This window comes from Chlorocebus sabaeus, chromosome 13, assembly GCF_047675955.1.
Source record: "Chlorocebus sabaeus isolate Y175 chromosome 13, mChlSab1.0.hap1, whole genome shotgun sequence".
Classification (NCBI taxonomy): domain Eukaryota; kingdom Metazoa; phylum Chordata; class Mammalia; order Primates; family Cercopithecidae; genus Chlorocebus; species Chlorocebus sabaeus.
In genome coordinates this window covers 12,010,431-12,032,416 of record NC_132916.1, presented here as the reverse complement: position 1 = coordinate 12,032,416, position 21,986 = coordinate 12,010,431, and the positions used below count along the sequence as shown (strand labels likewise).

Below are 21,986 nucleotides of genomic sequence, written 5' to 3'. Positions count from 1 at the left end.
CCCTGTCTACGAATAAACAATGTGTCTCTTTCCCATCCTCCTCGTCTCTTTTCTTCATCGGCTTTACTTTTCTCGTACTTTTCCCCTTTTACCAGATTTAAAAGCCAAAGTCAAGATTTGCTGTTAGGCTAAGGAAAGCAAGCAGGCATTGTTTCAGACTCCTAGTGCATGACTGACTATTTCAATCCCCTGGAGGAGTTGTCCCACACGTCTCTCCCTGGGAAGCCCTCCCTGGCCCCACCAGCCCTCTCTGCTCCTGCGTGAGTGACTCGTGCCTTCTGATCCTTGGGTTTTGTACTCATCCCACCATGTTATGAGTTATTTGTCTATGTGTCCGTGTTCTGGCTGGGATGGGCCCTTCTTAAATGCAGAGATTGGGTGTCAGTTGTTTTTAGATCCTTAATATCTGGCACATGCTTGATACACAGAGGCCAATAAAATCAGTGTTGAACTGACACGCTCAATGCCATAACCAAACTGTTTGTCTGGATGCCAGAGTTCCACTGGGATACAGCATGACCGGATAAAGACCAATGGAAACACTTGAACTGAAGTTTTCCCCACGGCTGCCTGCGTCCCTCCCAATCCCAGAACAGTGGCTTAGCTTCCTACTCTTGGGCCTTCCTGAAGGGGAGATGGAACGGTAGAAGGAACCCTTTGAGTCGGGTTTGCTTTGTTCTGGCTGTTGCTCGAGGGCTGTGCCTGGATGACTCAGTGAGCTCCCCCGAACAGCCCTATGAAGCAGGGATGGCTCCATGTCACGGAGGAGGAAGGCCAGTCTCTCAGAGATGAAGCAGCTGGCCCGAGAGCACGTGGCTGAGTGCTGGCTGGGTATGAGCCCAGCCCGGCTGGCTCCAAAAGTGACCCAGAGACAGGATGACTGAGTGTCGGGGGGGACTTCTCCACGTGACTGTAGGAGAATATTTCCTTCAGGTGGTGCTGTGGTGTGGGATTTATTCATTTTTAATTGCCAGACAAAATCAGGCGGATCGATGGAATGCTGTAAAACAAAGACAGGTATCATTATAAAAATGTAGCAAGGGAGTTAGGAGACTGCATCTAGGCTCCGAGCAGGTGAGGACGGCGCCTGACTCAGTGCTTGGGACATCATAAAGAGCATTTAAGATCTTGTTGCGCAAATGAGAGAGTGACCGAATAAATATCATCCTGGGAAAATGGACCTGAGGGATTTCATTATTCGAGCTGTGAGATTGTGAATTCCTGCACGAGATGATTAAAATACAATTTCAAAGATTCCTGTTAAATGCTAAAATGACTCAGATTTTTCTATGCTTTTTGGATTTCTGAAGACTGAGGCTTCCTGCAATGAGGACTCACTTGCCCCCTGCCCATCCTTACTTCCTGCTGTACTTGAATGTAAGCTTCCTGCCCTAGAAAGGAAGTTTGACATTGCAGTAAATCTCCATGTCACAATATTCATCAGGTTTCTCAATTCGAGCAAACATCAAGTGCCTCCTTGCTCGGTGATGGGGGAGTCACTGAAATCGGATGTTGTCCCTGGAAGGGAAACACTCAAGACAGAATGAAATCGGGGTCACCATCAAGATATACAAAGTAGAAAGAAGCAGTTAAATTTGGAGGAGCAATGGATTTTGATTGTAAATAAGGAGAAAGTTTCTGAACTAGGTAGCCTGGATCTGGCCCTTGAAGGGCTGAAAGTAAGAGTGAGGCTGCCCTTACTGTTAGTAGCACGACTGTCAGCGGGCATTTGCTCAGTGTACTTATGAGCTCGGCAGTGTGCTCCAGAGGTCTCCACATGCATCCGCACGTTTCATCGTCACAGCACCTCCAGGAAGTGGGTGCTGCACCTCTCCACTTCGTAGATGAGGACATGAAGCCCCAGACATCTTAAGTAACTTGCCCATCATCAGCTCAACAGCAAATAGGTGGCAGAGGTAGCTACGCACCCTCACAGCCAGCCCCAAGCCCTGGTCTCCTGACTGACCCCATCTCTCGCCTCGTTGGGCAGAAGCAAGAGTGGGGCCAATGTGTGGAAATGCAGAGCGCACGTGGTCAGGGAATGGTCTTGAATGAGTTCGGTATAGGAGTGGCGAGCGTTCTGTGGGAACTGAGGATGGAGGGGGCAAGAGAGCTGGATCGGGAGGTCAGGACTGGGATACCTGTGCTTTAGAATGCGTCTACGGGAAGGGAGAGCCAGCGTGACTTCACTGGAGAGTGGAAGAGTGACACATTCCCACCTCAGTATCATCACATCTGCCATCTCTCGCCCTAGAGATGCCTTCTCCTTCTTTCCATTCCTCACACGACTCTGCTCTTCTCCCAGGCCTGGCGGTGGCGTCTCAGCTGGGCAGGTGTCCTGTCCTTTCCTATCACCTGTCAGTCTTCCTCTTCCTCGTGGTCCATTCAGCAACATCACTGCTGCTCTGGGTGGTTGCATGTGGTGGTTTGCCTGCAAGCAGGTGGGTGCAGCCAGTTCAGGACCCCTGTGACAACTGTTCCCGTTACCCACTTTGTGAGTGTTAAAAATGTCATCCTTGGCCGGGCGCGGTGGCTCACGCCTGTAATCCCAACACTTTAGGAGGCCAAGACGGGCAGATTACGAGGTCAGGAGATCGAGACCATCCTGGCTAACACAGTGAAAACCCGTCTCTACTAAAAGTACAAAAAATTAGCCGGTCATGGTGGCACACACCTGTAGTCCCAGCTACTCAGGTGGCTGAGGCAGGAGAATCACTTGAACCCGGGAGGTGGAGGTCGCAGTGAGTGGAGATCGTGCCACTGCACTCCAGCCTGGGTTATAGAGCGAGACTCCCTCTCAAAAAAAAAAAAAAAAAAAAAAAAAAAAACACATATATACATATGTATCATCTACCTTACTCTGTAAAAGGGCCTGAAGCACAAACCTGGTGTTGTGTGGTGATGGCGGGACAGTGTGGAGAAATGTGCAAATGAATTTTAATAGATTTCACAGAATTCCGTGACTACCTCATGTTCTTCAAAATGGCATGAAATCAAAAGCATTCAAGAGAGAATTATATTTGTTTCATCCATTTTTAAAGACTATGTAAAGTAACTCCATGTGGTTTTTCATTTCTTGCTCGTGTAAGTGACCAGAATTTAAATATGTAAAGGTGCACTTTTTATTGCTAATGCTGCAAAGTGTTTGGAAGTTATCTGTGACCTTCCTGGTACTTACTATAGGCTCATTCAGCTCACTAATTAACTCCATCTGCCACCCTGAAAACCCTTAGTGGTTGCCGGGTACGGTGGCTAACGCCTGTAATCCCAACACTTTGGGAGACTGAAGCGGGCAGATGAGGTCAGGAGTTCAAGACCAGCCTGGCCAACATGGTGAAACCCCATCTCTACTAAAAATACAAAAATTAGCCAGGCGTGGTGGCAGGTGCCTGTAATCCCAGCTACTCGGGAGACTGAGGGAGGAGAATCGCTAGAATCCAGGAGATAGAGGTTGCAGTGAGCCGAGATTGCACCACTGCACTCTAGCCAGGGTGGCAGAGCGAGACTCTGGCTTAAAAAAAAAAAAAAAAAAAGAAAACAAAAAAACCCCAAAACAAACAAACAAACAAACAACCCCACTAATGGCTAGGAAAAACTTTATGAAAAAAACAAAATAAAAAACTTGAAAGACAATTTTAAAATGAGTAAATTGTCACCTAGGCATACTTTGTCTTGGAAAAATAGACTATGACTCTGTCTCAAAAAAAAAGAAGTAAAGGGATAGTGAATGATAATATGTACTTGTATATGTAAACTACATGAGAAGACAAGGTGAAATAGTCAGATGTTTGCATACATCAAATCATATTGAGGACACTCTGCAAACGTGGGCCATCAATACACAGCACAGTGATTCCAGTACTGTAAGCAATGTTGCCCTCCATGATGTCTTTCTGAAACAATAAAAAATTCTTGTTAAAGTTTGAAATGAAACAAAGTACAGTCCTCCTTCCATTTACACACTAGTTGCCTGCCTTCCTCCCTTCCTTCATCTCTCCCTCCCTTCCTTCTTTCCTTCCTTTGACAGAGTCTTGCTCTGTTGCCCCGGCTGGAGTGCAGTGGCGCTATCTCGGCTCACTGCAAGCTCTGCCTCCTGGGTTCATGCCATTCTCCTGCCTCAGCCTCCTGAGTAGCTGGGAATACAGGCACCCGCCACCACAACTGGCTAATTTTTTGTATTTTTAGTAGAGACGGGGTTTCACCGTGTTACCCAGGATGGTCTCGATTTCCTGACCTCGTGATCCACCCGGCTCGGCCTCCCAAAGTGCTGGGATTACAAGTGTGAGCCACCGCGCCCGGCCCACTAGTTGCATTTCTAGAACATTTGGAGTATATCAAAACCCTGCAAAATATACTTTTAAATATGAGTTAAATTCTGTTGTTAATTTTTTTTTGCCTAAATGACTTGTCAACATTTATATGAAAATACAAGACAGTTATTTGTCACTGTGACAATCAAATAGACTCCACACATTCCTAAAGACGGGCGTATGGTACTACCCTCATTGAAAATCTGTAGTGAGTCCCGGTGAAATGAAGCAACCGTGGTTCAAACATGTTCAATCAAATGTCCAACGCCATCAAGCCGGGGGGACACTAGTGGAACCCTGGAAACCAAAGAGAAATGACATTCCTAGGTTTCTGGTCAATCTTGATGCTACCATAGGATGATGCTCTATGCTAAACCTCTTGCATCATTGCAAAAAGTCACCCGTTTTTTGGAGTGGACCTTCCAAAGTTAAACAAGAGTATGTCGGCCAGGCGTGGTAGCTCATGCCTGTAATCCCAGCATCTTGAGAGGTGGAGGTGGGTGGATCACCTGAAGTCAGGAGTTTGAGACCAGCCTGGCCAACATGGTGAAACACCATCTGTACTAAAAATACAAAAAAAAAAAAAAAAAAAAAATTAGCCAGGTGTGGAGGTGCACCCCTGCAGTCGCAGCTACTCGGGAGGCTGAGGCAGGAGAATCACTTGAACCTGGGAGGCGGAGGTTGCAGTGAGCAGAGATCACGCCACTACACTCCAGCTTGGGTGACAAGAGCAAAACTCCATCTCAAAAAAAAAAAAAAAAAAAAAAAAAAAAAAGAATATGTGTCAGTCTTATCAATAGAAGGCTTTACTCATAGTAGATGCTAAACCATAGGGTTGGTTGGTTGTTGTTCTAACTGCTAACCAAGTGCTTGAGTGACATGGTTTATAGAAGCTACAATCAAAGTCTAGAGAAACTAGGATCAAAGTCTCTAAAAGTGAAGAGTAACAATGATGGGATGGATGCAGAATACACTTACCTTGAGTTCTCTAAGCTCTGTCCCAGGCAACTGTGAACACCAGAAAGTATCCTGCTTTGGTCTGTATTTGAAAGAGTTTCAATGAATTACAATGAAGTGTTATATCCTTGGCTTTGAGAGGATCATTATATTGATCTATATATATTGATACAGAAAGTGCAGTTTTGCATCTTCTGCCAAGTCACTGTTCAGGGAGTTGATTATCTTAGTCTTTTTTTTTTTTTTTTTTTCTTGAGATGGAGTTTCACTCTTGATGCCCAGGCTGGAGTGCAATGACGCGATCTGAGCTCACTGCAACCTCCGTCTCCCGGGTTCAAGTGATTCCTATCCCTCAGCCTCCCGAGTAGCTGGGATTACAGGTATGCCCCACCAAGCCCGGTAATTTTGTATTTTTAGTAGAGACGGTTTCACCATGTTGGTCAGCCTGGTCTCCAACTCCCGACCTCAGTTGATCTGCCCACCTCGGCCTCCCAAAGTGCTGGGATTACAGGCATGAGCCACTGTGCCTGGGATATTGTCTTAGTCGTTTGCATCTTGAGGATGTTTTTCTGTATTTCTTTCAGTGTATTAAAGCTATAGACAGCATCTTGACTTTTCATTTCGTTTTGCTTTGCCTTGGCTACCAGGAAGGTCAGAAATACATTTAAGGCTCAAGTGCTCACTGTTTTACTTCCTGTTCTTAGTAGAATTATCAGTCCTTTTTCACTTGCTGCTGCTGTCTCTCTTATTTTAGCTGTCTTCTATATGCTTTTATTGTAAGCTGCATCATATTTTTGTTAGAAGTAGAATAGGGTATAAATGACCAGTCAGTCAAGTCAAGAACCTTGAACAGGCTGGGCATGGTGGCTCGTGCTTATAATCCCAACACTTTGGGAGGTCGAGGGCTCGAGGTCAGGAGTTCGAGACCAGCCTGACCAACATGGTGAAACCCTGTCTCTACTAAAAATACAAAAATTAGCTGGGCGTGGTGGCGGGCACCTGTAATCCCAGCTACTCGGAAGCCTGAGGCAGGAGAATTGCTTGAACCCACGAGGCAGAGGTTGCAGTGAGTCAAGATCGCACCACTGCACTCCAGCCTGGGCGACAGAGCAAGACTCCGTCTCAAAAAATAATAATAAAAATGGAAACAACAACAACAACAACAACAACAACAACAACCTGGAACAGCGCCTGGGGTGTTCAATAAATATTTACTGAATGACTGGATGAATGGATCCAGGAAATGAACTGAATTTCATTTTTCTGTAATGCGGAGTGAATGGCCACTAGGGGGAGCGTGAGCTTCCTCTTAGCGGTGGTGGAAAGGGCGCTTCCCACGCTTGCACCTGGGACCCACAGGCGTGGGTTTGGGAAAGTAAGGGTAGTGCTTTGTAATGATCATTGAACCCTGTATTTCTGAAATGCGTTAAGACCTAGCCACCTGAATGAGCGAGCAGTTGAGTTTTTCAGATTCCCCCACCAGATTCACTGAGTGGTATCATTACCAGCCAGTACTGCAGCTATGCGGTCCTGCTTAGCTGGAGTGCTGGAGACCACAGCCAGAGAGCGGAGCACAAACAGCCATATGAAAAGAAAGCACAGTGCACAGAGCAGGTGTTTGCAGCCAGGTGCAAAAACTCTTCACTAAAAACACTCGAATGCCAGGTGCAGTGGCTTAGGCCTGTAAACCTAGCACTTTGGGAGGCTGAGGCAGGAGGACTGCTTGAGCCCAGACCAGCCTGCGCAACATGGTGAAACCCATCTCTACAAAATTAAAAAATTAGCTGGGCATGGTAGCCTGCACCTGTAGTCCCAGCTACTCAGGAGGCTGAGGCTAGAGGATCTCTTGAGCCTGGGAGGCCAAAGCTGCAGTGAGCCATGATCACACCACTGCACTCCAGCCTGGGTGACAGAATGAGGTCCTGTTTCAAAATAAATAAGTGAAAACTCAAGAATTAGACAAACCAGATAGCTCTGGACCCAGCAGTACGATTAGTAGAGTGGAAATAAGAAGACAGCATGAAGAACTGAGGGGCAAGTTGAGAAGAATGGGCTCATGCAGTTGGTGACTTGATGGCTAATTTGCACCTTGCCACTTGGCACTTGGTCACACACTGTTTTCTATTACTTTCCTCTTTGCCAGAGACTTAGAGCCTTGGGGCACTGAGGTCTGCTAGTTCCACCTGTTCATCTGGAAGCCTGGATCTAAGGAGGGAAGAGGCTTTATCCCTGCTGGCATAGTCAGGTCCCAGCCCAGCCAGGTAAGCGCCTGAAGTCCTTGTTGCTTTCTGATTTTTCCTTCATCTAGAGAGGAGGCGTTTGGAGAGCAGGTCTTGTGTGTGCTTTATCACAGACTGGAAGCCAAGAACATCCCTTTTCAGAGCCCTGGGTTTTCTGTTCCTCATGCAACCTCTGCAGTTGGGATGAACAATATATTTTAATTTTATTTTACAATGGGGAAACTGACAAATACTGAATTTCTTAACTGCGCAATCCTTGGCCTATAGGCCCATGAACTTGAATGGAGAAAAAATTAAATATTTATGTTTATGAATCTTTAACTCAAATTTAGTATTTCCTTAAAGCATGGACATAGGCAAGAAACCACAGTAGAATCAGCAGAACTTGTGACTTTGTCACCAACAGAAATCACGGATATTTTCATACCACGTGATACGTTGTAGCTATCTCAAAACATTGTTTCTATTCATCACTACTTTGAAATTATGGGAGTCCTTAGATCACTGCTAGATCTTAATATTTCATGTATTGAGGAACATATATATTACTATATTACAATTTTAAAATATTTCATTATAATCAATTTCCTGTGTAACACAGCATACTTTATTTCATGCATTTAAATACATAGGCTTCACCAGACTACCAAAGATTAAGAAAAAGGTTAAGAACCTTTGCTTAAAGGAAATGATACCTTAGAACTCTATTAGCCTCTCATTCACTAATTTACCATGGATCATAAATTAATATAATGTGGATTTCTTTTGAAGCCCAGCAAAGGAAGTTTAGCTTTTACTTATTTTATTTATTTATTTATTTATTTATTTATTATTATTATTATTTTTTTTGAGATGGAGTCTCGCTCTGTCGCCCAGGCTGGAGTGCAGTGGCTGGATCTCAGCTCACTGCAAGCTCCGCCTCCCGGGTTTACGCCAGTCTCCTGCCTCAGCCTCCCAAGTAGCTGGGACTACAGGTGCCCGCCACCTCACCCGGCTAGTTTTTTGTATTTTTAGTAGAGACGGGGTTTCACCGAGTTAGCCAGGATGGTCTCGATCTCCTCACCTCGTGATCCGCCCGCCTCGGCCTCGCAAAGTGCTGGGATTACAGGCTTGAGCCACCGCGCCCGGCCGGAAGTTTAGCTTTAAAAGCATTGAAAGGATATCTTATCACTCAGGGATTCATATAGATTTAATAACAAAAATGGTACTATAGGAAGTATATTAATTTGATCTTCTGCATTCTCTGGATAAAAGGATGTATGCAGAACCTTTCAACTGTCATTAAACAAAAACAAGAGCAAATGCATAAGGCAGCTCATGAAACTTATTCAAGACGGTAAATAATTGATAGACTGTGCTTGTGGTGATGCCACTTCATAGCTCCTTCACTGATTAAAACATTTCTGAGTGTTGAAGTTAATTGTAAAAGTAAGAGCCAACAGTTGGGAATGCCATTTTTCCAATGTGTCTTCAATTAGGATAATGTACATTAAACACAGACTTTTATGTCCTCTGGCCACTGAAGTTATGGAATTCATATTAGGAAAATTCAAGTTTGGAAGTCTGAGGCTTTTAGAAATATGAGAAGGGTTATTTAAGAAATTTAAAAGTTTACGTTATCACCACGAGCAAAAAATGCAAGGGTTTGTGTAGAATATTTTGTCTTTTTGGAAGTAATGCTGCAGAGATACTTAAGCCACGAAAAATGTTGCCATTTTTTTGTTTTCTTGTCTATAGGTATTGAACGAGTTGGGCTTTTAATGATCGTTTCTGCTGACCTGGAAACATCTTAAGTGGAAGGTTAGCTTCTATGAGTCACTGATACTCTTTTCATTGCTATTTGTAAATTTCCTTGGCTTGAAGATTACTTCTGTTTTGCAGAAATTATCTGCTTGCAGCTGTGGATGATTTATCTGGTGAAATCTCAGAAAAAAGATACACTTTTGTCTTAGATGGATGTCAGCGGCTGCAGCAGAACCCGGTGAAAACACCCCCGGGTGGCACAAGGCTCTGTGAGCTGTAACTCCGACAAATGCACAACCTCTTGAGGCTTTCTTCTTCTAAGGAGTATGACACAGTTAAAAAGGAAAAAATAGCCACAAGCAAAACAGTCGCCAGTGAAATAGGAGAGGGAGCTCTTTCAACAAGGCTGGCTGCGGCTGGCCTCCGCCACTCATCTGCAGGGCGCGAGCGCTTGGTCCATGGAGTGAAGCTCTTCCAACCTGGATCAACGAAAAGGGAGAAGAAATGGCCCAAGAAGTAGATCTGAATGCTCTCAAGGAGTTAGAACGCGAGGCCATTCTCCAGGTCCTGTACCGAGACCAGCAGGTTCAAAACGCAGAGGAGGAGAGGATAAGGTAGGCTGTCCTTCCCGTGGGGTCACTTCGGGGTTTTAGCTTTCTCTGCTTGGGGCCTGCCACTCCATCGCTGATGCTGCTTGCTTCCAAATCGCTACCCACCTGCTGCTGGGCTTCATGACTGAGAAGGGTCCCAACAAAGGGCTGTTGGTGGAGATGATCCTCCTTATGTAGCTCAACGTAGAGGATGCCCGGGACAAGGGAGGCCGCTCTTGTTATTCATTTAAAACAGCGCGTTTGGGCGGTGAGTTTGCTGTCTGCCATCTGCTTGTCTGTTTGCCGACTTGGTGGGAATCATTCAAGGGACATTTTCAGGCTTCTAATTTACCACTTATTTAGGGAAAGTCCTCGGGTTAAGGGTTTTCCTACCTCATTTTTGACGGTGCCTGAAGGTGTAAAGAAAAGCAAAGAAAGCAGTTCAGAAGCAGCACATCTGATGGAATCCAGCACTGTCTTTTTTCTTTGCTTGCTTTTGCTTCCCAGCTGGCTTTGAGGAAGGGGAGAGCATAAAATATGAACCTGCTTAGCCTGTTTCCTGACCGGTTTGACAACAGGGAACTTCTTCCCTGTCTGTCTGTAAGCTGCACGGGCCGTTTAATACGGGTTAACATTTAGAAAATTGTGTTGAACTCTATCAGAGCCGTGTTCAGCCTTAGCTGTCAAGATCCATCTTTAAACAGGTTGGCGCTTTTTATCAGCGTCTATGGAGGAAGTGAGGGTTTGGTTTCTAATGGCAGAACACATTAGAAAACAAAACTTTGGACAACCAAATGCTTGAGGAGTGAGGGGAATTTTCTGGTATAGTATCCTTGCTTCATCCTCTCTGTTACTTCAGAGCTCTCTAAGTGTACTTGTAAACTTTCTTCCACTAAAAACTATAATACAGGCTGGGTGCGGTGGCTCACATCTGTCATCCCAGCACTTTGGGAGGCCGAGGCAGGCAGATCACCTGAGGTCAAGAATTCGAGACCAGCCTGGCCAACATAGTGAAACCCTGTCTCTCCTAAAAATGCAAAAATTAGCTGGGCATGGTGGCAGGTGCCTGTAATCCCAGGTACTCGGGAGGCTGAGACAGGAGAATCCCTTCAACGTGGGAGGTGGAGCTTGCAGTGAGTCGAGATCGCATCACTGCACTCCAGCCTGGGTGACAGAATGAGATTTCTGTCTCAAAAAAAAAAAAAAAGAAAAAGAAAGAAAAAGAAAATAAAAAACTACAATACAGTGAGCAAAGTGAAATTTTATTTGATGATGAAAGATCTTTCAGTGATTTAGAGACATCATTTTGAATATTAACAAAGTGACATAGACATAGTGGTAACGAAGTTGTGTCTCAAAGAGTACTAATTCTAGGGTAGATCCTGAAAGTTGCATTTTAAAGTGCATTTCTGATGTCATCTTGTTTCTTGGGATTGGCTCATCTCTTCTACAAGTCGGTATCACAGACATTCATAAAAGAGCATGATGGTAAATGACACCTTTTTGGTCCAATACAATGCCTCTTTGCACTATGGCTATTTGTCTAGGGGAGTGGGCTGACCGCTCATTTAAAAACAACAACAACAACAACAACAAAGTAGCAAAAGCATAGCATCAGTTGATTTCATTGAGTAACTTATACCAATAGCAGGGATGTATGCTGTGTATTTCTGGATCGTTCCATGCCTTGCAGATTGGAACGGATGCTGTTTTCGGTGTCTTTTCCTCTCGTTTCACTATTCTTGCTTACTATCTTAGCAGCCTTTGGGCAGGAAGGGATGGATCTCGCGGGGAGCTTCTCTGCACCAGGCATGTTATTTATACTTTGCCATTTAGTCCTCACAGCAACCCTGGGAGTAGAGGTAAGGTCGTACCTTACCTCGCCTGTTTCACGGTTCAGGAAACCCTTGAGCCCCGACTCTGAGACATGGAGTGGGAGCCCAGTTCACACAGCCATGTGGGAGCCCAGGGATGTCGAATGCCAAAGCTCTGTCCCTTGCCATGGGGGGTACCATCTGGGCTCTTGCCCTGTAGCCTGGGGTTGGGTGTTCCATCCAATAGTATCTTCTTTAACTTTGTGGGCTGCAGGAAATTGAAAACCCACCTGCAGCATCTCCGGTGGAAAGGAGCGAAGAGCACGGACCAGGAGTACAAAGAGAAGTGCTGTGCGCGCTGCCAGAGGGTGCTGGGGCTCCTGCTGCACCGGGGCGCCGTGTGCCGGGGCTGCAGCCACCGCGTGTGCGCCCATTGCCGAGTGTTCCTGAGGGGGACCCACGCCTGGAAGTGCACGGTGTGCTTCGAGGACAGGTGAGCACGGCTGGTGGTTGGATCCCTCCCACTGACTCAGGTCTGGGAGGAGGCCTCTTTACAAACCGCCCTTAAAGACAGCGCTCACTCCTCACCTTCAGCCAGTGAATGTGTACCGAGTGCCTGATAGGGAGCTACCTTTCTAACCTGAGAAGTTATCTTCATCCAAAAATAAATTTTATCATATAGCGACATTTTTTTTTGTTTACAGAAGTTTGGGCCAAGCGCAGTGGTTCATGAGGTTAATCCTAACACTTTGGGAGTCCGAGGTGGGTGGATTGCTGGAACCCAGGAGTTTGAGTCCAGCCTGGGCAACGTAGTGAGACTCTGTCTCTACAAAAAATACAAGAATTAGCCAAGTGTGGTGATGCATGCCTGTAGTCCCAGCTACTTGGGAGGCTGAGATGAGAGGATCACTTGAACCTGGGAGGTCGAGGCTGCAGTGAGCTGTGATCGTACCACTGCACTCCAACCTGGGCAACAGAGTGAGAACCTGTTTAAACAACAAAAGTTTGTTAAGTCGAAGGATGGGCTAACCCAGGAGTTCAGATTCATGTGGATCTCTTCACTAAGTGCTGTCATTTTCTTAGCACTTAATTTATCTCCTTCAGTACCAGTGGAGTAAATTATAATGTAGGGAACATTGGAGTAATCCTTTGAGGCTTTAAATACCACCTTTTTGAAGGAGGCAAGCTGACCTGTCTTTGATACTCAGGTAAAGAAATGGACATGCTTTCCATTAGTAGCAGACTGATTCTACGTTTATAGTAATAACTTCGTGTTAGGGGTTTTAAGACCAGTTTTAACATGGAATTGGTGTTTTTGCACTCCCCATTCTGAAAACGATAAAGAACTGACTTGGCTTAGACTCCCGTTGTTCAGAGCAAGAATGAACTGGCCATGAGCTCTGTGAAAACACTAGAGGGGTGAGTCCGTCTGCTGGGGGAGACGGTGCACAAGGACATCACAGAACTTTGGAGGAGGGAGGAATGCTAGGCTGGTGTGAATGGGAGTCATCAGAGACCCTGAGATTTGAAAACCACTTCTAAATATTGTCACAGATTTGTGAGAGCTCCAGGGACAAAGACTGTGGGAGGCACTTATACAGTGTGGGCATCGTGGCTGGGGTTTCTCCCCACTAAATCGGGAAGGTTGTGTTTAACACACACCCTGGCATTCATCTACTTAAGTGTCCTGTCCCTTAGCAAGACTTACTGTATTTCAGTCATCTAGCCAGAGGGGTGAAGTGGTTCAGCCTGATTTCTTTGCTTTCGAACTGCATCCCGTCCATTTCGCTCACAGCGTGCCAAGTCACACGGACAGTGGCAGAATTCTCCTTTTCCTCTCATGTTCCTTCGGTTTGCTGAAGCCATTGTCCTTCAGGCTTTTCCTTGCTTGAGAGCAAAACATAATTACTGCGAACTGCCCTGGCGGCATAGAGGGAAGTTCCAAATCATCTCTAGAAAGGTCTCAGGATCTTCTTCCCCATTTCAATCAACCATATATATTTGAAGTCTAATGATAAACATCGCTGGACAGGGTGTTACATTTCTCAGCATTTTGTCGTCTTCTAACAATCAACAGTAAACAAAAAATCAAAACAAGAGGACAAGGTCTGCAGCAATCTCCCAGGAAGCTGACAGTGTTGAAATCTCTGCCCTAGTGAGCACTGTGTCCCCGGCACTGTAACTTTACCCTCTAAGTACATGAAATACGACTTCTAAAACCCCAGCTTCCTTATTCTGAAAAGAGGGTGGTTTTCAAAATACCTCGGGTCATTGCATTACTATGAGTGCATTAATAGGAGAAGTCGGGAGGGGAGAGAGCCGAGCATTTTGTGGTCACATGCATTTTCTTTCCCTTCGCCTTGCTCCCTGTCCCCACAGCCCTCTGTCTTCTCTCCAACTTTACCCAGTCTGGGCTGTCCTCCTCCTTGTAGGACCAAAATGAAGATGAGACTGTATAAAACTTTAGAATCTTGACATTCATAACTGTCGCACATATGGGGACCTAGAAAAGGTTTTTGACCCCGATCAGTGTCTCCCCTGTTTCTTCCTTCGCTTCAGGCTCATTCCTCAATAAAAAGTAGATCCGTGGCAGGAGCAGGATGAGGAAAATCGTTTTTTAAAATCAAGAAAGGGGAAGTACTAGGGTACCAAAGACCAAAACCAACCAACAACTCAGAGGTTGCTGCAGAACAAGAGGCCTGTGGCAGGTGCTGGCCCTGACCTTGTGTAGAGAGGTTCCAGGGGACATTTCAGATACAGTTTCTGTCTTCAGGGAAAGGTTTCTCTTGGAGAACTACTGAGTGCCAAGCTGCCAAGGTCCCTGGGGGCTCAGAGAGGGAAAGATGAGGCCAGCTGAGTGGCTCAAGACGACTTCCAGAACATTCATGTTACTAATTTCCATTAGTAACAGACTGAATCTACGTTTATTGTAATAACTTTGTGTTAGGGGTTTTAAGACCAGTTTTAACATGGAAATGGTGTTTTTGCACTCCCCGTTTTGAAAACAATAAAGAAGCGACTTGGCTTAGACTCCCGTTGTTCAGAGCAAGAATGAACTGGCCCTGAGCTCTGTGAAAACACTAGAGGGGTGAGTCCTTCTGCTGGGGGAGACGGTGCACAAGGACATCACAGAACTTTGGAAAAGGGAGGAATGCTAGGCTGGTGTGAATGGGAGTCATCAGAGACCCTGAGATTTGAAAACCCCTTCTAAATATTGTCACAGATGGAATATTCTTTTAATGTTTTATTAAAAGATTAAAACAATTGTATGGGGTAGCTACTACTTTCATCCTCATTTTACAGTTGAGAAAGTGGAGGATTAGAGACACAAGATGGTTTGTCCATGGTCATATCAATAAGAACAGAGTGAAGATGGCAACCCAGGTCCCCCGGGACCCCAGGCCTCCCTCTGAATCTCCAGAGCTCTCCTGCCTGCTGGGAGTCTTGTCCTGGGAGGGCAGAGTCTTTTTTTTTTTTTTTTTTTTTTTTTTTGAGACGGAGTCTCGCTCTGTCACCCAGGCTGGAGTGCAGTGGCCGGATCTCAGCTCACTGCAAGCTCCGCCTCCCAGGTTCACGCCATTCTCCTGCCTCAGCCTCCCGAGTAGCTGGGACTACAGATGCCCGCCACCTCCCCAGGCTAAGAGTCTTTTTTTTTTTGAGACGGAGTTTCGCTCTTGTCACCCAGGCTGGAGTGCAATGGCGCGATCTCGGCTCACTGCAACCTCTGCCTCCAGGTTCAAGCGATTCTCCTGCCTCAGCCTCCGGAGTAGCTGGCATTGCAGGCGTCTGCCACCACACCCGGCTAATTTTTGTATGTTTAGTAGAGATGGGGTTTCACCATGTTAGGCAGGCTGGTCTCGAACTCCTGACCTCAGGTGATCCACCTGCCTCGGCCTCCCAAAGGGCTGGGATTATAGGCGTGAGCCACTGCGCCTGGTTGGTAAAGTCTTAAAGGCCACTCAAAAGAGCTTGCCTCCGAAGCAGTAGGAACTGGAGTCTGAGTATGTGCTCTTTGCCAAGCGAACACCGTGCCGAAAGTCTGCGTGTTCTGCAGGGCAACATCAGGAGGGCGGAAGGTACCTGAGAGTTGCTGCAGTGAATGAGAGGCGCCGAGGGAGGAGGCTGGTGGCAATAGTGATGGAGAATGGGAGAGACAGGAAAAGGGGAGGATGGACCTCGGTTACAGGGGATAAAAGAGAAAGGTGAAAAGTGATTCTGAGGACTGGCCAGACAGGTGGCTTGGCATGCTGAACTGGATCACGGGGCATCAGAGAACCAAAGAAGAAACAGAAAGAGCCCAGTAATCAAAGGCACATTGGAAAGGACCTGGAAGAACAAAGGAAAGTTGCTTTCAGTAGTGAAGGGGCGGCATGTTGTCCTTAGCAGGGGCCAATCAGAAAAGGGTGACTTGGTAGGAGAAACAAAGAGGTTAAAAGCAGAAACATCCTTGTTTTCCACTGATATTTCTTCCCGTGGAATATGTTGACAATTTCTGCAGTGAAAGGGCAGATGGTAACAATTAAGTTGAATATCAAGGAGGAGACTATGCTTTGTATATGTTTGTTTTAGCTTCATTTAAAAAATAAGATTAAGCTTGATGATTTATGTTTGCATTAATTTTTTTCTGTTAAAACTAATATACTATGTGGTAACAAATTCCATGTGTAAAAGAAACCTGCTCTTCTCCCCTAAGATTGCTCAGGAATTACTCTTGTTCAGACTTGTTTCCTTCAAATTGTGATCTTCTTTTCATGCTTTATAATTGTTGTGACCACAACAATTTGATGATTCTTCAGTTTCAGATATCTGTGGACACACTGCCTGTTTCATTAGCAACATTTTGCCACCAGTCAGGTGCTTTACAACCAAATCGGTTTGTGCAGAGAATTCTGTAAGTTGCAAATATTTTAACAATAATAAAGGTGCAGCAGGGCTTATATACCATCATTAGAACAGAAGGTTTCAAGTTGCAGCAGGTGATACTGGTGATTTCAGGCTACCTTTCTGGATTGCTGCAATTTGTCTCTTGTACCACAGCTGATGCCAACAAAGAGCAGCTTAAATGTGTTCGGTTGAAAAATTGATCCAGACCTTGGCATTTGATTATTATGTTCTTAGTTCTCAGGTTGGGTCTTGAGTTATTGCTGCGGAGCAGTAGTGGTTAAAATAAGACCTTGAAATGTATTAAAAGGGAGGTGAGCTGGATGGGGTCATCCACGAGGTCATGGATATGGTGTGCGTGCCTGTGGTCCCAGTTACTCATGGGATGCCCAAACGGGAGGATCACATAAGCCCAGGAGTTTCAGGCCAGCCTGGCCAACATAGCGAGACCTCGTCGCCAAAACAACTTAAAAAGGTTTTGTTGTTGTTGTTGTCATTCAGCATTTCAGATCAGTACTTAGATGTAAAGATATTGTTCTTTGGGAGGCCGAGACAGGCGGATCATGAGGTCAGGAGATCGAGACCATCCTGGCTAACAAGGTGAAACCTCGTCTCTACTAAAAAATACAAAACAAAAAAACTAGCCGGGCAAGGTGGCAGGCGTCTGTAGTCCCAGCTACTGGGGAGGCTGAGGCAGGAGAATGGCGTAAACCCGGGGGGGCAGAACTTGCAGTGAGCTGAGATCTGGCCACTGCACTCCAGCCTGGGTGACAGAGCAAGACTCCATCCCCCCCCCCAAAAAAAGATATTGTTACAGGATGATGCATTGTATTTTCTGCATTGCATGAAATAATTTTTATTGAAAATCAAGTGACATTTCAAAGGAAGTTCTATTCTAATTATGTTTCTGCCTAAAGTAAATTTCCCAGAGTTTAGAAAATGTAATCTTTTAAATTTCAGACTGGTACTCCCAGTATTTTTATAATCCCATGTTTTGATAAAATATTGAATCATCATTTTCTATTCACAAAGGCAAATAACTAGTGTATGAGAATGGGATAAATCACGCTCACTCTTGAAAATATGTCTATTCTTCAAGTGAGTAAAAGGTCTAACTCTATAAAAGACTGAAAAGAACTTGAATGCCAAGTGTGGTACAGGAGAGCTGGCAAGGAAAGATTTTAGCTGAGTGCCAAGGTTAAGATGACATTTGTCTACTGACTGTTTCTTGTTTCAAAACCTTATTTCTTTTTTTCCCTCTAAATCCTACTTTTAACATTGCTGGCCAGGTACAGAGGCTCATGCCTGTTATCCCAGCACTTTGGAAGGCCGAGACGGGTGGATCACTTGCGGTCGGGAGTTTGGGACCAGCCTGGCCAACATGGTGAAACCCCGTCTCTACTAAAAATACAAAAATTAGGCTGGGCACAGTAGCGAGCACCTGCAATCCCAGCTACTTGGGAGGCTGAGGTACAAGAATCGCTTGAACCAGGGAGGCAGAGGTTGCAGTGAGCCAAGATCATGCCCCTGCACTCCAGCCTGGGTGACAGATTCAATCTCAAAAAAAAAAAAAAAAAGTAGAAATTTACGGAGTACTTTTTTTTTTTTTTCCTTTTGCGACCGAGTCTTGCTCTATTGCCCAGGCTGGGACTGCAGGCACCCGCCACCATGCCGGGCTAATTTTTTGTATTTTTAGTAGAGACGGGGTTTCACCATGTTAGCCAGGATGGTCCCAATCTCCTGACCTCATGATCCACCCGCCTCGGCCTCCCAAAGTGCTGGAATTACAGGTGTGAGCCACTGTGCCCAGCCAGGAATGGCTTTGAAGGCATAAGTTGCCTTCCTTTTCTCTTTGTATTAATAATCTTCTCCCTCAGGCTGGATGTGGTGGCTCACGCCTGTTATTCCAGCACTTTGGTAGGCCGAGGTGGGCGGATCACTTGAGGTCAGAAATTCAAATCCAGCTTGACCAACATGGTGAAACCCTGTCTCTACTGAAAATACAAAAATGAGTTGGACATGGTGGCACATGCCTGTAATCCCAGCTACGAGGGAGGCTGAGGCAGGAGAATCACTGGAACCTGGGAGGTGGAGGTTGCAGTGAGCCGAGATCGTACCACTGCACTCCAGCCTGGGCAACAGCGTGAGACTATGTCTCAAAATAATAATGATAAAAGTAATGGTAATCTTCCTCAACATTTAATGTATTTTTCTTTCTCTTTCACGTTCTGGCAAGTGTCTCTGCCAAGTCAGCCTTACAGATTCAACTTTCCAGCCTGCCAGTTCTGCTCTTTTCTGCTGATGAAACAGAGTTCATTCTGCTTTGGCTTGGTTAGTTTATGAAATATTCCTTTATTGTAGTCCCGCCGTCTCTTCATCCTGGCTCTTCCTTCTATCTTGCTGTTTCTTTTCCTCAGGGGTGGGTCTTAGATGTTTTTGGAGGCTGATTGCTTTCTGGAAGTTCCCTCTGGTTCCACGGTGATGCACGGTCGCAGAGGCCGCTGCCCTGGTCTTCTGGATTCCACGTACCCTGCCTGTGGCATTTTATCCGAAGTTCTTGGTTGTCTCTTTAGAAAGCCAGGCTGAGGGGTTGCCCACAGAGAGCGTGTGCTCCTGCTTTCGGCCTTCTCGTCACCCCTCTGTCATGGTGGATCCCACTTCTTAGGTCTACAGGGAGAGGACAGGTCAGTGCACAGCATCTAACCATTTTTATCGTCAAGGCCCTAAACAAGTACAGCTCTCTCCAGCTGCAATATAATTTTTCTTACTTTCATTGACTGGTTATCTGATGTAACAGACCAGAAGTCACAAAATTGACGTCAAGAGACGACAGATGATAGGGCACAGGCCTTGTTTGTTTTGACCTGTGCAGTGTTTAATATTGATCATTTTAGTGCTTTAAAATGGGCGTGTATCCTGTGGTAAAGCACAGTGCCCACCCCTCCCTGTTGTCTCCCCTCCCAGCCCCCTGCCCTCATGTAGAGTTTCTGCTTGGTCCCTTAGTGTGTGGCCCTGCCCAACACAGTTAAAGGGCGTGATACCCACTCAATTTCAGTGCACACTGCTACAAGGCTACAGCTATTTTGGATCCCACCTTGTCCCTTTAATTCTAAGGATGCCCCCCTGCAGAGGGGAGGATATTCATTCATTCACTGGGGCTGCCATGTGCCTGGCTGGAGCTTGTAGCTGTGAATATAGCACTGGGTGTGACAGAGAAGGGGATACTTGCCTTCTCTCTGAGGTTAAGCAAGGGAGAGTTATTTGTGTTTTGTAAGAACTGTTGGTAGCAGCTTGATAAAAACCCTTTCTTTATCTTCATCTTGATTCTCTGACTCCTTTGATAGTTACCTAGGATTCAATCACAATGATCGGTCTTTTTTTCCTGTAAGGATGTCAAAATCAGATCAGTTGAGCTGATGGAAAAAACGAGTGTTTTGCTTTGTAACTGTGAACCATTTTAGATGCAAGACTAGTTGAAGAAGGGCCGGTCACAGTGGCTCATGCTTATAATCCCAGCACTTTGGGAGGCCGAGGCGGGTGGATCATCTGAGGTCAGGAGTTCGAGACCAGCCTGGCTAACATGGCGAAACCCCATCTCTACTAAAAATACAAAAATTGGTTGTGGTGGCAGGTGCCTATAATTTCAGCTAATAGGGAGGTTGAGGCGGGAGAATTGCTTGAACCCTGGAGGCAGAGGTTGCAGTGAGCCGAGATCGTGCCATTTCACTCCAGCTTGGGTAACAAGAATGAAACTCCATCTCAAAAAAAAAAAAAAAGACTATTTGAAATAAAAAAATAAATAAAAATCCAACTATACACATGCATAGGACTAATTTAGCTGGGAATTACTGTGCAATTGGACAAACTATCATGAAAAAATTAGGTTGATCTCAGTTTTACAATATGTGGCTTCTGCTGCTGCTGCTTTTATTATTATTTTTTTTAATTTTATTTGAGATACTGTCTCACACTATTGCCCAGGCTGGAGTGCAGTGGTGCAATCTCGGCCCACTGTAACCTCCGCCTCCTGGGCTCAAGCAATCCTCCCACTTCAGCCTCCTGAGGACCTGGGACTACTGGCTTGCACCAGTATGTCTGGCGAATTTTTGTATTTTTGGTAGGGATGTTGCCCGGGCTGGTCTGGAACTCCTACATTCAAGCAGTCCTCTTGCCTCGGCCTCCAAAAGTGCTGAGATTATAGACATGTCCCACCGATGCAACTTCTTGATTTGAAGTTTTTGTAGCTCGTGTGTCTGAAGGGCTGTCTGGAGACTTCCTTGCCACTGGGGTACTGGTTGGAGAGCAGCTCTGCACAGGACATATGCTTCTTTAGGGATTTGAAGAATCCTGGCTATGCAGACCAATTTTCTACCTCTTGTCAGTCGAATGGTGAAAATACATTAAGCAACTCTAGGGATATCATGCTGACTTTTCTTGGAACATAGAGCATAGATGCAGTACTTAGCCAGCTGCAGATGCAAACAATTTAGATGCAAAATGCATTACAACATGCGTGTTTGGCTAACTGCTTGGTGTTAGTAATGAGGTCAAAATATTTTCTGGTGGGGTCCTCCATTCATCTTATTATTGAACATTTGTGTGTAGAATTTGCAAAGTGTTTTTCAACAGTTATTTCTGCTTTGATAATGAAATGACAGCATTAGCAGAATTCAGGGCTGTGAAAATGGATGCTGAAACCTCCAGAAGTTTCCTAAGAGCCATCTAGGCATCCAGTGCTTGGCGTTTATAATTCTAGCGATCCCCATGTAGTTAATGTGAAGGTCCGTCATGGGTCAGGTGTCCTGATTCTACAGCTTCGGCTCTCCCCGCCACCCTAGGCTTTTGCCTGTCGAGATATATTTATGGGCTGATTGAAAAAAATTGTAAAGAAGTAAGTCATGATTCTGAAAAGTTTAAGGGCACAGATTTATTGCTGAACTCATTAAATCTTCCAAGAAACTTTCATAACCTCATTCTGAGTTAAGTATCTGGGAAGAAGTGCTAGATACTTTCTTTGGTAACTAATGAATCACATTACCCTGTGTTGGCCCCTAACATGGACAGAGACTACAGGATCTACCACTTCTATCATAGACTCTGAGGACAATGAGTGGTCCTCCTTTGTAAACTTGGGATTAGGCCGGGCGTGGTGCCTCACACCTGTAATCCCAGCACTTTGGGAGACCAAGGCAGGCAGATCACTTGAGGCCAGGAGTTCAAGACCAGTCTGGCCAACATAGTGAAACCCTGTCTCTACAAAAAATACAAAACTTAGCCAGGCGTGGTGGCGCGTGCCTGTAATCCCAGCTACTTGGGAGGTTGAGGAGGGAGGATCACTTGAACCTGAGAGGTTGAGGCTGCAGTGAGCTGAGATTACGCCACTGCACTCCAGCCTGAGCCATAGAATGAGACCCTGTCTCAAAGCAAAAAACAAACAAACAAACAAAAATC

General features: G+C 45.5%; 1 protein-coding gene across 4 annotated transcripts in view; it reads left to right on the top strand.

Annotated features, from left to right (window-relative positions):
• Positions 1–21,986, top strand: part of SYTL3 (synaptotagmin like 3) — a 117,049-nt gene that overhangs the window by 4,458 nt on the left and 90,605 nt on the right. For 3 of the 4 annotated variants that reach the window (XM_038001162.2, XM_038001158.2, XM_038001159.2), the window contains exons 2-5: positions 7,411–7,528; positions 9,245–9,307; positions 9,389–9,864; positions 11,929–12,147. In XM_038001162.2, coding sequence (XP_037857090.1) covers positions 9,755–9,864; positions 11,929–12,147 — 329 coding nt within the window. In that variant the 5' untranslated portion in view covers positions 7,411–7,528; positions 9,245–9,307; positions 9,389–9,754. The remainder of the gene's footprint in view (positions 1–7,410; positions 7,529–9,244; positions 9,308–9,388; positions 9,865–11,928; positions 12,148–21,986) is intronic. The other variant, XM_038001161.2, reaches the window with a different exon arrangement.